This window comes from Bos indicus x Bos taurus, chromosome 5 (genome assembly GCF_003369695.1).
Source record: "Bos indicus x Bos taurus breed Angus x Brahman F1 hybrid chromosome 5, Bos_hybrid_MaternalHap_v2.0, whole genome shotgun sequence".
Classification (NCBI taxonomy): domain Eukaryota; kingdom Metazoa; phylum Chordata; class Mammalia; order Artiodactyla; family Bovidae; genus Bos; species Bos indicus x Bos taurus.
This window is the reverse complement of record NC_040080.1, coordinates 53597863-53610963: the sequence shown is the minus strand read 5'-3', so window position 1 is coordinate 53610963 and position 13101 is coordinate 53597863. Positions and strand designations below refer to the sequence as shown.

Sequence of the window (13101 nt, the reverse complement as noted above, 5' to 3'; positions counted from 1 at the left end):
ATTTACTACATGTACCATGAGTTTGAGATCCCTTGTTGAGTGGGCATAAACTTGCTGGATTTGGTATTTCTGCCCCTAGGATGTTATAAGAATATTTAAATGCATGCTAGGTAAAAAATCTGCTTACCCAGTATCTGTTGTTATGACATAACAAAACTATGGAGAGTTTGCTAAAGTACATATATTGGACCTATCCCTCATGAACAGTATGAAAAGGCAAAATGATAGGATACTGAAAGAGGAACTCCCCAGGTCGGTAGGTGCCCAATATGCTACTGGAGATCAGTGGAGAAATAACTCCAGAAAGAATGAATGGACAGAGCCAAAGCAAAAACAATACCCAGTTGTGGATGTGACTGGTGATAGAACCAAGGTCCGATGCTGTAAAGAGCAATATTGCATAGGAACCTGGAATGTTAGGTCCATGAATCAAGGCGAATTGGAAGTGGTCAAACAGGAAATGGCAAGAGTGAACGTCAACTTTCTAGGAATCAGCAAACTAAAATGGACTGGAATGGGTGAATTTAACTCAGATGACCATTATATCTACTACTGCAGGCAGGAATTCCTTAGAAAAAATGGAGTAGCCATCATGGTCAACAAAAGAGTCTGAAATGCAGTACTTGGATGTAATCTCAAAAACTACAGAATGATCTCTGTTCATTTCCAAGGCAAAACATTCAATATCATGGTAATCCAAGTCTATGCCCCTACCAGTAACACTTAAGAAGCTGAAGTTGAACGGTTCTATGAAGACCTACAAGACCTTTTAGAACTAACACCCAAAAAAGATGTCCTTTTCATTATAGGGTACTGGAATGCAAAAGTAGGAAGTCAAGAAACACCTGGAATAACAGGCAAATTTGGCCTTGGAGTATGGAATGAAGCAGGGCAAAGGCTAACAGAGTTCTGTCAAGAGAATGCACTAGTCATAGCAAACACCCTCTTCCAACAACACAAGAAAAGACTCTACACATGGATATCACCAGATGGTCAACACCAAAATCAGATTGATTATGTTCTTTGCAGCCAAAGATGGAGAAGCTCTATACAGTCAGCAAAAACAAGACCGGGAGCTGACTGTGGCTCAGATCATGAACTCCTTATTGCCAAATTCAGACTGAAATTGAGGAAAGTAGGGAAAACCACTACACCATTCAGGTATGATCTAAACCAAATCCCTTATGATTATACAGTGGAAGTGAGAAATAGATTTAAGGGCCTAGATCTGATAGATAGAGTGCCTGATGAACTATGGATGGAGGTTCGTGACACTGTACAGGAGATAGGGATCAAGACCAACCCCATGGAAAAGAAATGCAAGAAAGCAAAATGGCTGTCTGGGGAGGCCTTACAAATAGCTGTGAAAAGAAGAGAAGTGAAAAGCAAAGGAGAAAAGGAAAGATATAGGCATCTGAATGCAGAATTCCAAAGAATAGCAAGAAGAGATAAGAAAGCCTTCCTCAGTGATCAATACAAAGAAATAGAGGAAAACAATAGAATGGGAAAGACTAGAGATCTCTTCAAGAAAATTAGAGATACCAAGGGAACATTTCATGCAAAGATGGGCTCGATAAAGGACAGAAATGGTATGGACTTAACAGAAATAGAAGATATTAAGAAGAGGTGGCAAGAATATATAGAAGAACTGTACAAAAAAGATCTTCACGACCAAGATAATCACGATGGTGTGATCACTGACCTAGAGCCAGACATCCTGGAATGTGAAGTCAAGTGGGCCTTAGAAAGCATCACTACAAACAAAGCTAGTGGAGGTGATGGAATTCCAGTTGAGCTATTTCAAATTCTGAAAGATGATGCTGTGAAAGTGCTGCACTCAATATGCCAGCAAATTTGGAAAACTCAGTAGTGGCCACAGGACTGGAAACGGTTAGTTTTCATTCCAATCCCAAAGAAAGGCAATGCCAAAGAATGCTCAAACTACTGCACAATTGCACTCATCTCACACACTAGTAAAGTAATGCTCAAAATTCTCCAAGTCAGGCTTCAGCAATACGTGAACCATGAACTTCCAGATGTTCAAGCTGGTTTTAGAAAAGGCAGAGGAACCAGAGACCAAATTGTCAACATCCGCTGGATCATCAAAAAAGCAAGAGAGTTCCAGAAAAACATCTACTTCTGCTTTATTGACTATGCCAAAGCCTTTGACTGTGTGGATCACAATAAACTGTGGAAAATTCTTCAAGAGATGGGAATACCAGACTACCTGACTGGCCTCTTGAGAAACCTATATGCAGGTCAGGAAGCAACAGTTAGAACTGGACATGGAACAACAGACTGGTTCCAAATAGGAAAAGGAGTACGTCAAGGCTGTATATTGTCACCCTGTTTATTTAACTTCTATGCAGAGTACATCATGAGAAACGCTGGGTTGGAAGAAGCACAAGCTGGAACCAAGATCGCCGGGAGAAATATCAATAACCTCAGATATGCAGATGACACCACCCTTATGGCAGAAAGTGAACAGGAACTAAAAAGCCTCTTGATGAAAGTGAAAGAGGAGAGTGAAAAAGTTGGCTTAAAACTCAACATTCAGAAAACGAAGATCATGGCATCTGGTCCCATCAGTTCATGGGAAATAGATGGGGAAACAGTGGAAACAGTGTCAGACTTTATTTTGGTGAGCTCCAAAATCATGAACTGTGGTGCTGGAGAAGACTCTTGAGAGTCCCTAGGACTGCAAGGAGATCCAACCAGTCCATTCTAAAGGAGATCCGTCCTGGGTGTTCTTTGGAAGGAATGATGCTAAAGCTGAAACTCCAGTACTTTGGCCACCTCATGCGAAGAGTTGACTCATTGGAAAAGACTCTGATGCTGGGAGGGATTGGGGGCAAGAGGAGAGGGGGACGACAGAGGATAAGATGGCTGGATGGCATCACCAACTCAATGGACGTGAGTTTGAGTGAACTCTGGAGTTGGTGATGGATAGGGAAGCCTGGCGTGCTGCAATTCATGGGGTCACAAAGAGTCGGACATGACTGAGCAACTGAACTGAACCCCTCATATCCTGATCCTGTGAGGGAGGGGAGAGCCCAGGCTTATGGATTCCAATATACTCCCAGGTGACACTCTATTATCCAAGCGTCATTAGTTCAAAAGGTCCTTTTGAAAACCAGCTAAGAGTGAGCCATATTCTGAACAGCAAAAAATGAAAACCAAACAAAGCCTGAGTTCAAAGGCCCATGACTGTTCTCTGGGCTGCTGGCCTGTTTGCTAACAGGGTACACAGTGTCTGGGACAAGGCAAGACTGTTTACCTTAGAATTATAGATCGTTTTCAGGCTTCAAACTAGGTCCCTCTTGCCCTTTCAGAGTTGTGGCTCTTCCAAAGACATTAAAGCAAAGTCACTGTTATGTGCCATGAAATGATGGGCAGAGGGTAGGGGGAAAAGACCAATTTTTCTTTAAGAATTAAAAGCCCAGAGGGTCTATAATGGTGTTGGAACTGTGAAAAGAACACCATGAAAGACCTGCCTACAGAGGCACCATTGTTTCAGGGGTTAAGTGCTGACAAAGAGAAAAAATAGGCTTTGGAAAAGGTCAGAGGTAAGTAGACTTTGCTCTGACATTGACTGAGTAGCCTCAGGCAATTTAGTAAACCTCTCTGAACCTATACAGCCAGGACATGGGCTAATAACAAGTAACTCTTTGGAGGGTATGGGGGAGAGGTAAGTGAAATGCTATGTATAAAGTACCTAACACTGGTGCTGACAAACAATACCATTGGATAGTTGGAAATTATCACTGTAACAGATTCTCATTTAGAAAGCAAAGTCTCTGCTATAAGAGCAACAAATTTTCAGGAGATTGTAACATACTAGGCAATGAGATATCCCCTCGGTTGACATTTGCTGTTCCAGAGTTCCATACCCATTCCCATTCTTCCAGTAAAGAACCCTTCTCCCCTCTCGTCTGCAGGTTCAAGTAAAAGGAGACTCCACCCTTCCTACCTTCAGAGGGGGCATGTGACCAGGTCTGGCCTATTAGAGTGTCTCATTTCCCTGGCCACAGTGATTGGCTGAGAGATAGGCCCATTTCCTGATCAGAGCCAATGAGACTCAGTGAAAGAACTTTTGTTGATTCTGTTGAAAAGAGATAGAACCTCTGGCCAGATTGTGGTGTCAGCCTAGAGGTGCTAGGTTCACTTCTGAGAGAGATAAGGCCAGTGCCTCAGAGCAAGGTCACTACAGAGGACACCAGAGTCAGGGGGAAGGAAGGAGAATGAGATGTGGAGTCCTAGATCCACCTCAACTATTCCCTTTACAATTTGTACTTATAGGAGCCGATAAAACACCCCTTTTGTTTCAGTTCAATTGTGGCTAAAAGATAAAAATTCTTATAGTCCATTTAGCATATTCTTTGATAAAATTCTAAAGTCTAAGCCCCACTCCAGAAACAATCAAACTCTGCAGCAGCTGCCTTCTAAGTGGTTCTAGACACAATCCCTAGCTCCATCTTTGACTTGGTACTTTGAATCTCTACTGTCATAGGGTCTCCTAGGTTCGTTATTCATTCAACAAACAGTTATTGAACACCCATGATGTTCTGGGAATATTTATTGTTGTTTAGTCACTAAATCACGTGACCTTGCTAGGCTCCTCTGTCCATCCATGGTCTACTTAGGAATTAAATTCTGCACATTTGCTTCCATCTTCTTCTACCAAGAGACCTAGGTTACACAAGATCCTCAGTCTTTGAATATATCATCAATTATTTTACCAAACTATGATCTCATGAAGTAAAATAAACCAAGATATTTGAGAGAAAGTATTAATTTGGCTTAAAATAAAAATTGTCAGTTTAGCTTGAAATAAGATTTCAGCCCATTGGGATCTCTCTTCCAAAAAAAATAAAACAAAAACAAAAACAAAAACGTATTTTAAGGAGAAGATACTGGTTTTGAATTATTCCACCAACCAAAGATGGCATTCAAGATAATCCAGCACCTATAGTCCAGGAAAGTATCAGCTTCCTCACTCAGTCTTATTTTACACCAAGTCCCCATACATGTAATCATTACCAAGGCAAATAATTTGGTACCCCTAAACACAAGAGTAATTTGACAGTGCCTCTTCAAACTGATGTTTTAAGACTTTTGCTAAATATTCTTAGGGAGGAGCCAGAGCATCCCATGGTGGATGGGCCAAGAAGAGGTTGCTAACAGGGTTTAGCTGCTTTCTGACTGCCTCCAGTAATTCAGTTCTGGACCCAAATATACATCTGACAACAAAAGTCCTGTTTTTAACCATACCTACCCTCCCGTTCACCTTCCTCATTCTCTTGGGCCGATAAACTTCTACTCCATCTTCAGTTCTCAGTCTAAATGTCACTTCCTCTAACCAATACCCTCCAGTCAGAATTGAAGTTCCTAATTATATGGCCTTGTGACACCCGTGTTTTGACTTTGGTCATACGGATCGCATGTATTGTTCTTTCTGTCATTGTCTGTCTTTCTCAATAATCCCCAGAGGATATGGAGTTTGTTGGTCTTGCTCTTGGCATGTGTCCTGGAAGAGAGTAAACACATTGGATCAACTGATCCTGTGAGTCTATGACTCAAGGGGCAGGATTTTGACCTCCATGTGGGAGGATGACTGGGAAGGTGCTAGAGGCCAGAATGTGGGGCTGTTTGGCATGGAGGCTGGCAGAGCCCAAGGAAGAGGGTCAAAACTGGGTCTTGAAAGGCATGATGATTTCTGGGGTAGGAGGAGGAGGCCAGAGGAGACAGATGAAGCCTGAAGGAGGAAGGAAGGAAGGAAACCTTCAGAGAGCAAAACAGAGTTTATTCTCCTTACTGACAGAAGTTCTGTTCCATCAAGACACCATGAACTCTGAGTAAGTGAACACTGAACCGCTGCTCCTATGTGAAATGCAGGACCCAGATCACATTTTCAACTCATAATCCCAACCTTGTCTTGCATGTACCTTTGTTTAAAGACACCTTACTTAATGTATGGTTGATTCATTCACACTGAACTCACAGCCAGCAGCACTACAGCCCAGTCCTGAAGGAAGCATATCGAACACACATTTTTCCCATTAGGCATGTCAGAGCCATCCTGTACTCAAGACCATGAGACAGAATTTCAGCTCTATGCTGGAGGGCCATTTTAAACAACAAAATTACCAACCAAAAGAACAAAAAGTCAACAAACATGGCTCTAAAGAGACCGCAAAAGAAACACTTGTTTACAGTAGAAAAGCCGAAACAACAAGGCAGTGTTGCCTTGTTTGACCTCAGTTGGGAACTGATGCATCAGGAGACTCACATTTTTCCTTGCTCTGCACATATCTGGGGGTGAGTGTGGAAATCCCTTGTGTTTGCAGGGGTCTCAAATCAATGTAAGCAAGTAACCTTCAAAGAATGAGAATCAACTGCAACAGATGTTGAGATAAAAGACAAAAGCAAAGAAGGAAGGGATGGAAAACAGCATCAGAAGTTCAAAAGAGATGAGCGGAGATGAGGTCAGAAACAGGCTTTAAATTGGAGGACAAGTTCAGTCCCTAATGAGAGATATGCCCTTCAGTACATCACTTAACCATTTGGGGTTCATCTATATGAGGTGATTCCCTGGTACCTTAGCTGGTAAAGAATGTGCCTGCAATGTGGGAGACGTGGGTTTATTCCCTGGGTTGGAAAGATCCCCTGGAGAAGGGAATGGCAAACCACTCCAGCATTCTTGCCTTGAGAATTCCATAAACAGAGGAGCCTGGGAGGTTCATGGGATCACAAAGAATTGGATGCGGCTGAGTGACTTTCACTTCACTATTCAGTTCAGTCACTCAGTCATGTCCAACTCTTTGTGACTCCATGGACTGGAGCATGCCATACTTCCCTATCCTTCACTGACTCCCAGCATTTGCTCAAACTCCTGTCCATCTAGTCAGTGATGCTATCCAACCATCTCACCCTCTGTCATCCCTTTCTCCTTCTGCCTTCAATCTTTCCCAGCATCAGGGTCTTTTCCAAAGTATTGGAGTTTCCGCTTAAGCATCAGTCCTTCCAATGAATATTTAGGACTGATTTCCTTTATTATTGACTGGTTTGATCTCCTTGCTATCCAAGAGACTCTCAGGAGTCTTCTCCAACACTACAGTTGAGAAGCATCAGTTCTTCAGTGCTCAGCTTTCTTTACAGTCCAACTCTCACATTCATACTTGATTAATGGAAAAACCATAGCTTTCACTAGACGGACATTTGTTGGTAAAGCAATGTCTCTACCTTTTAATATGTTGTCTAGGTTTGTCATATATTTTCTTCCAAAGAGCAAGTGTCTTTTAATTTCACCTCACTACACAAGGTGAAAGCACTACATGAAGTGAATTTCACTTCACTAAATCCTAAAAGATGATGCTGTGAAAGTGCTGCATTCAATATGCCAGCAAATTTGGAACTCAGAAGTGGCCACAGGACTAGAAAAGGTCAGTTTTCATTTCAATCCCAAAGAAAGGCAATGCCAAAGAATGCTCAAACTACTGCACAATTGCACTTATCTCACACACTAGTAAAGTAATGCTCAAAATTCTCCAATCCAGGCTTCAGCAATACGTAAACTGTGAACTTCCAGATGTTCAAGCTGGTTTTACAAAGGCAGAGGAACCAGAGATTAAATTGCCAACATCTGCTGGATCAGAAAAAGCAAGAGAGTTCCAGAAAAAAATCTACTCCTGCTTTATTGACTATGCCAAAGTCTTTGAGTGTGTGGCTCTCAATAAACTGGAAAATTCTGAAGGAGACAGGAATACCAGACCACCTGACCTGCCTCTTGAGAAACCTGTATGCAGGTCAGGAAGCAACAGTTAGAAGTGGACATGGAACAACAGACTGGTTCCAAATAGGAAAAAGAGTACATCAAGGCTGTATATTGTCACCCTGCTTATTTAACTTGTATGCAGAGTAGATTATGAGAAACGCTGAGCTGGAAGAAGCACAAGCTGGAATCAAGATCGCCGGGAGAAATATCAATAACCTCAGACATGCAGATGACACCACCCTGATGGCAGAAAGTGAAGAACTAAAGAGCCTCTTGATGAAAGTGACAGAGGAGAGTAAAAATGTTGGCTTAAAGCTCAACATTCAGAAAACTAAGATCATGGCATCCAGTCCCATAACTTCATGGGAAATAGATGGGGAAACAGTGGAAACAGTGGCTGAGTTTATTTTTGGGGGGCTCCAGAATCACTGCAGATGGTGACTGCAGCCATGAAATTAAAAGACGCTTACTCCTTGGAAGAAAAGTTATGACCAACCTAGACAGCATATTCAAAAGCAGAGACATTACTTTGCCAACAAAGGTTCGTCTAGTCAAGGCTATGGTTTTTCCAGTGGTCATGTATGGATGTGAGAGTTGGACTATAATGAAAGCTGCTGCTGCTGCTGCTGTAAGTCACTTCAGTCGTGTCTGACTCTGTGCGACCCCATAGACGGCAGCCCACCAGGCTCCCCCGTCCCTGGGATTCTCCAGGCAAGAACATTGGAGTGGGTTGACATTTCCTTCTCCAATGCATGAAAGTGAAAAGTGAAAGTGAAGTCACTCAGTCGTGTCCTACTCTTAGCGACCCCATGGACTGCAGCCTACCAGGCTCTTCCGTCCATAGGATTTTCCAGGCAAGAGTACTGGAGTGGGGTGCCATTGCCTTCTCCAGTGAAAGCTGAGCACCGAAGAATTGATGCTTTTGAACTGTGGTGTTGGAGAAGACTCTTGAGAGTCCCTTGGACTGCAAGGAGATCCAACCAGTCCATCCTTAAGGAGATCAGTCCTGGGTGTTCATTGGAAGGACTGATGTTGAAGCTGAAATTCCAATACTTTGGTCACCTAATTCGAAGAGCTGACTCATTTGAAAAGACCCTGATGCTGGGAAAGATTGAGGGCAGGAAGAGAAGGGGATAACAAATGATGGTTGGATGACATCACTGACTCAATGGACATGAGTTTGGGAAGACTCTGGCCATTGGTGATGGACAGGGAGGCCTGGCGTGCTGCGGTTCATGGAGTCACAAAGAGTCAGACATGACTGAGTAACTAAACTGAACTGAACTGAACTGAACATGAGGTATAAAACTGCCTGAAAATATCTGGTGTGCCTTTGAGTACCAGCCATCTCTGGATGGGTTTCAGTAGCCAGTTTAACTCATGATCATCCAGAATCATGAGGCATTCAACCAATTCCACACTTATTCACCAGGTATAATATTTTTATGGAAAAGAGGTGGTTTGAGTTTCTCCCCCTCAAGTCCCAACAGCCAAGAAGGAGTGAATGCACCCCGTAAGCAGCTCCTTGGACATCAGGAGAAGTGTGGTCTCCTGACTTGGAGACTCCCCAGACACTCAAGGAAGTGGTTGAGAATGACTTTGTGGTTAAAAAAGCCTGAGTTCAAAACCAGGCTCTGCCACCTTCCAGTTCTATGACTTTGGCAAGTTATTTACTGGGATATTCTAAAGCTTTAGTTTTTTCATCTGAAAAATGGGGAGTTATTATTAAGACTAAATGAAATTATGCACATTAAGCATTTAGCAAAGCCCCAGACATAACAAGGAGATTAAAAATGAGCTATTATTATTGACTATCTGAAGAAGGACTCTTGTCTGTGTCTGATGTGTCCACCTGACCATGCTGGGGTCATGATGGGGACACGGGAGAGAGGTCACCACATTCTGTGATTCCTGCTTGCCACAAGCCAAAGTCCAGCTGGGTCTAGACATGACTAAGGTCAGCACTGTTCTGGATCCTTCTACTACCAGGATTCATTCAGATAAAGAAATTTTCTCTGGAAGCCTTTCCCTTGTGAAGGTCGTTTTTATTCTGTATACAAAGCGTTAGCATCTCCTTTATCTTCCCCGTATTCTAGCAAAGCTGTTAAAGTCCCATCACCTCATGTTGTAAACCCTGTATGTTTCTTCTTGAGCACGTCTTTTCTCAAACCCTTAACTCAGGAATGGAGCTCAGGTCCCGAAACACTAAGTTTCTCATGGGAGCATTTCTGTAGTTCCCAAGAACTCAAAATAGCAAAACAATTCTCTTCCCAAATAACATTTAATATTTGCATTTTCCTCTGGCTAAAATCTGGCAGAATCCCAGAGAGAAAAAAATAAACTCATTCTAAAATTGCCCTTCGCATCTGGGTCAGATCAGATAAAAGTAGAACCCTGAGGCTTGGCTCTCCTGAAACCTCCAATGATTCACTAATTCAGTAAAGCAGCCAACTCCTTCTTGAATGTAAATACTTCTTTCTCCTTTTTCCTGGTTTAATGCAGAAACACCAGAGGCTCTTTTATTCAGGACTGAGGCCTTTTATAATTATGTCAGATGTCACTGCGTAATTACACAACAAAGCTTGGGAGAGAGCTGGGCCCTGGTGTAGGGGGTAATATTGTTTTATCTCGTGGTGAATTTTTAAATGTGTGTTATTAAAGGGAGGATTTAAACATACACAAACATACACAGAGGGAAGGATTCTCCAAGCTGGTATTTTCCAACTTTGGGCAAAGGAGAGTATGGTCTTCTCCCCATCCCCCACCAACACACAGAGCAGACTTACTGTCTATAGTTGTAGGCAATGTCAGCGAATTGCTTCCGTCTTGCTCGGTATACAGGATCTTTAAATCCCTGGGAAGAAAGGAGACACTTTATTTCTTCAGGCTTTGAAACCTGGCCTATCTACACATGCTTTGAATGGGGGCCTTTGACCACTGACACTTCATCTCGCCTTCCCCTGATTATACTCTGAAAATAAAGTCTCAGTTAATCTGAGCATAAATTGTCCCATAAGATATCATGAGTGACACATTACTAGCCACACTTTCAATTCAATGCGAGCTCTGCCTTGGGATTCCTAAGCACAAATGGTGTCTGGGTTTTAAAGAAATCTCATCTATAGCATTTCTAATCTATAAATGTGCTAAATTAGGCAGAGTTCTTAGGGTAAATGTCTAGGAAGAAGATAGACAACAGCCACTCAAGTCCTGACCCATGGTATGAGTCCAGCACTGTCTCCTAACTTCTTAACAGACTAACAGGTAAACGCTTACTGGTATTGCAATCTTTAAAAATACCATTTACTCAGTGTCTATTATGTGCCAGTCTGTGCATACTAGGAACTTATAACTCTCACAAGAAACATGTAAGGTAAACCAGTGTGATGATCCCTTTCTTTCCAGAATAAACAGTGGTTCAGAGAAGAGCAGTCCAGTAAAGTTAGGATTTGAATCACTCAGTTCCATACTCTTTTCACTTCACTTCAGGAAATATCAACCTTTACAACTTGGCAGGGGCCTGACTAACTAAGATTCTGCCCCAGGGCATAAACAGGATACTAGTTTCTCCTCTGAGGCTGACTTGCAGGCAGCCTTTCCCCAGCAATTTGTAAACATTTCTGAATGAAAAGAGGCCAAGTGTGTCTTTCAGTGTTGAGGGTTGGGGGAGGTCACATCTTAGAGTTGGAGATGATCCCAACTGGTTAAAAGGACATTTTCCTTATGTTTTCTTCTTGGAGTTTTATCATTTCAGGTCTTAATTTAATGCATTTCAAGTTCATTTTTTGAGTGGTGTAAGACAGGGGTCTAATTTCATTCTTTTGCGTATGAATGTCCAGTTTTCCCAACACCATCTACGGAAGAGACTATCCTTTCCCATTGAGTATTCTTCACTCCCTTATCAAACACTAGTTGACTATATGTGCATGAGTCTATTTCCAGGCTCTTAATCTGTCCCATTACTTCATCTGTCTGTTTTTATGCCCATACTAAAATGTTCTGATTGCTATAGCTTTGTAATATAGCTTGAAATCAGGGCATGTCATTCCTCTAGCTTTGTTCTTTCTCAGGATTGCTCCTTGACCTTGGCCTAGAAAATGAATTTTTGAATATGACACCAAAAGCAAAAGTAAGTAAGTGGGACTACACCAAACAGAAAAGCTTCTGCACAGCGAAAGGAACAATTAACCACATGAAAAGGCAGTCAATAAAATAGGAGAAAATATTTGCAAACTCTTCATCAGCTAAGGAATTAATATCCAAAATATACAAGAAACTCAAACAATAGACAAAAATCAAATAGTCTGATTTAAAAATAGGCAGAGGATCAGAACAGGCATTTTTCCAAAGAAGATATACAAATGGCCAACAGGTACATGAAGAGATGCTCAACATTACTAATCATCAGTAAGATGAAACTAAAATCACAATGAGCTATTACTTCATATCTGTTAGAGGGATTGGGGGCAGGAGGAGAAGGGGATGACAGAGGATGAGATGGCTGGATGGCATCACTGACTCGATGGACGTGAGTCTGAGTGAACTCCAGGAGTTGGTGATGGACAGGGAGGCCTGGCGTGCTGCGATTCATGGGGTCGCGAAGAGTCGGACAACACTGAGTGACTGATCTGATCTGATTATCAAAAAGATGAGTGTTGGCAAGAATGTGGAGAAAAGGAACCCTTTGTGTACTACTGATGGGAATGTAAATTGGTATAACTACTTTGGAAAACAGTACAGAGGTTCCTCAAAAAATTAAAAATGGAACTGCTATATGATCCAGCAATCCTACTTGTATGTATATATCCAAAGGAAATAAACTCACTCTTAGAGAGGTACCTGCACCTCTATGTCCACTGCATCCCCATTCAAACAGTCAAGATACAGAAATAAATGAAGTGTTCGCTGACAGATAAATGGATAAAGAAAATGTGGTACATATATACAAAGAGAAGGAAAAACCTTCTGACAACATGGGTGGAACTTGAGAGCATTTTACTAAGTGAAATAAGTTAGAGAAAGACCAAGTACTGTATGACATCACTTATATGTGGAATCTAAAAAGGCCAAATTCATAGGCAGAAAGTAAATTGGTGGTTGCCAGAGGAGGAGAGTGGGAGAAACAGGGAGCTGTTGGTTAAAGGGTCAAACTTCAAGTTACAAGATGAACAAGTTCTAGGGATCTAATGTGCAGGATGATGACTATAGTTAAAATACTACTCTTTATACTTGAAAGCTGATAAGAGAGTAGATCTTAAATGTTTTCACCACAGGAAAAGAATGGTAATTATGTAAGAAGATAGAGGTGTTAACTGACCTTACATATG

The 13101-nt window shown here is 41.9% G+C and overlaps 1 protein-coding gene across 1 annotated transcript in view; it reads right to left on the bottom strand.

The window, feature by feature from the left end:
• Positions 1-13101, bottom strand: part of PAH (phenylalanine hydroxylase) — a 90323-nt gene that overhangs the window by 20230 nt on the left and 56992 nt on the right. The window contains exon 5 of the mRNA XM_027541955.1: positions 10561-10628. Within this exon, the coding sequence (XP_027397756.1) occupies positions 10561-10628 (68 nt within the window). The remainder of the gene's footprint in view (positions 1-10560; positions 10629-13101) is intronic.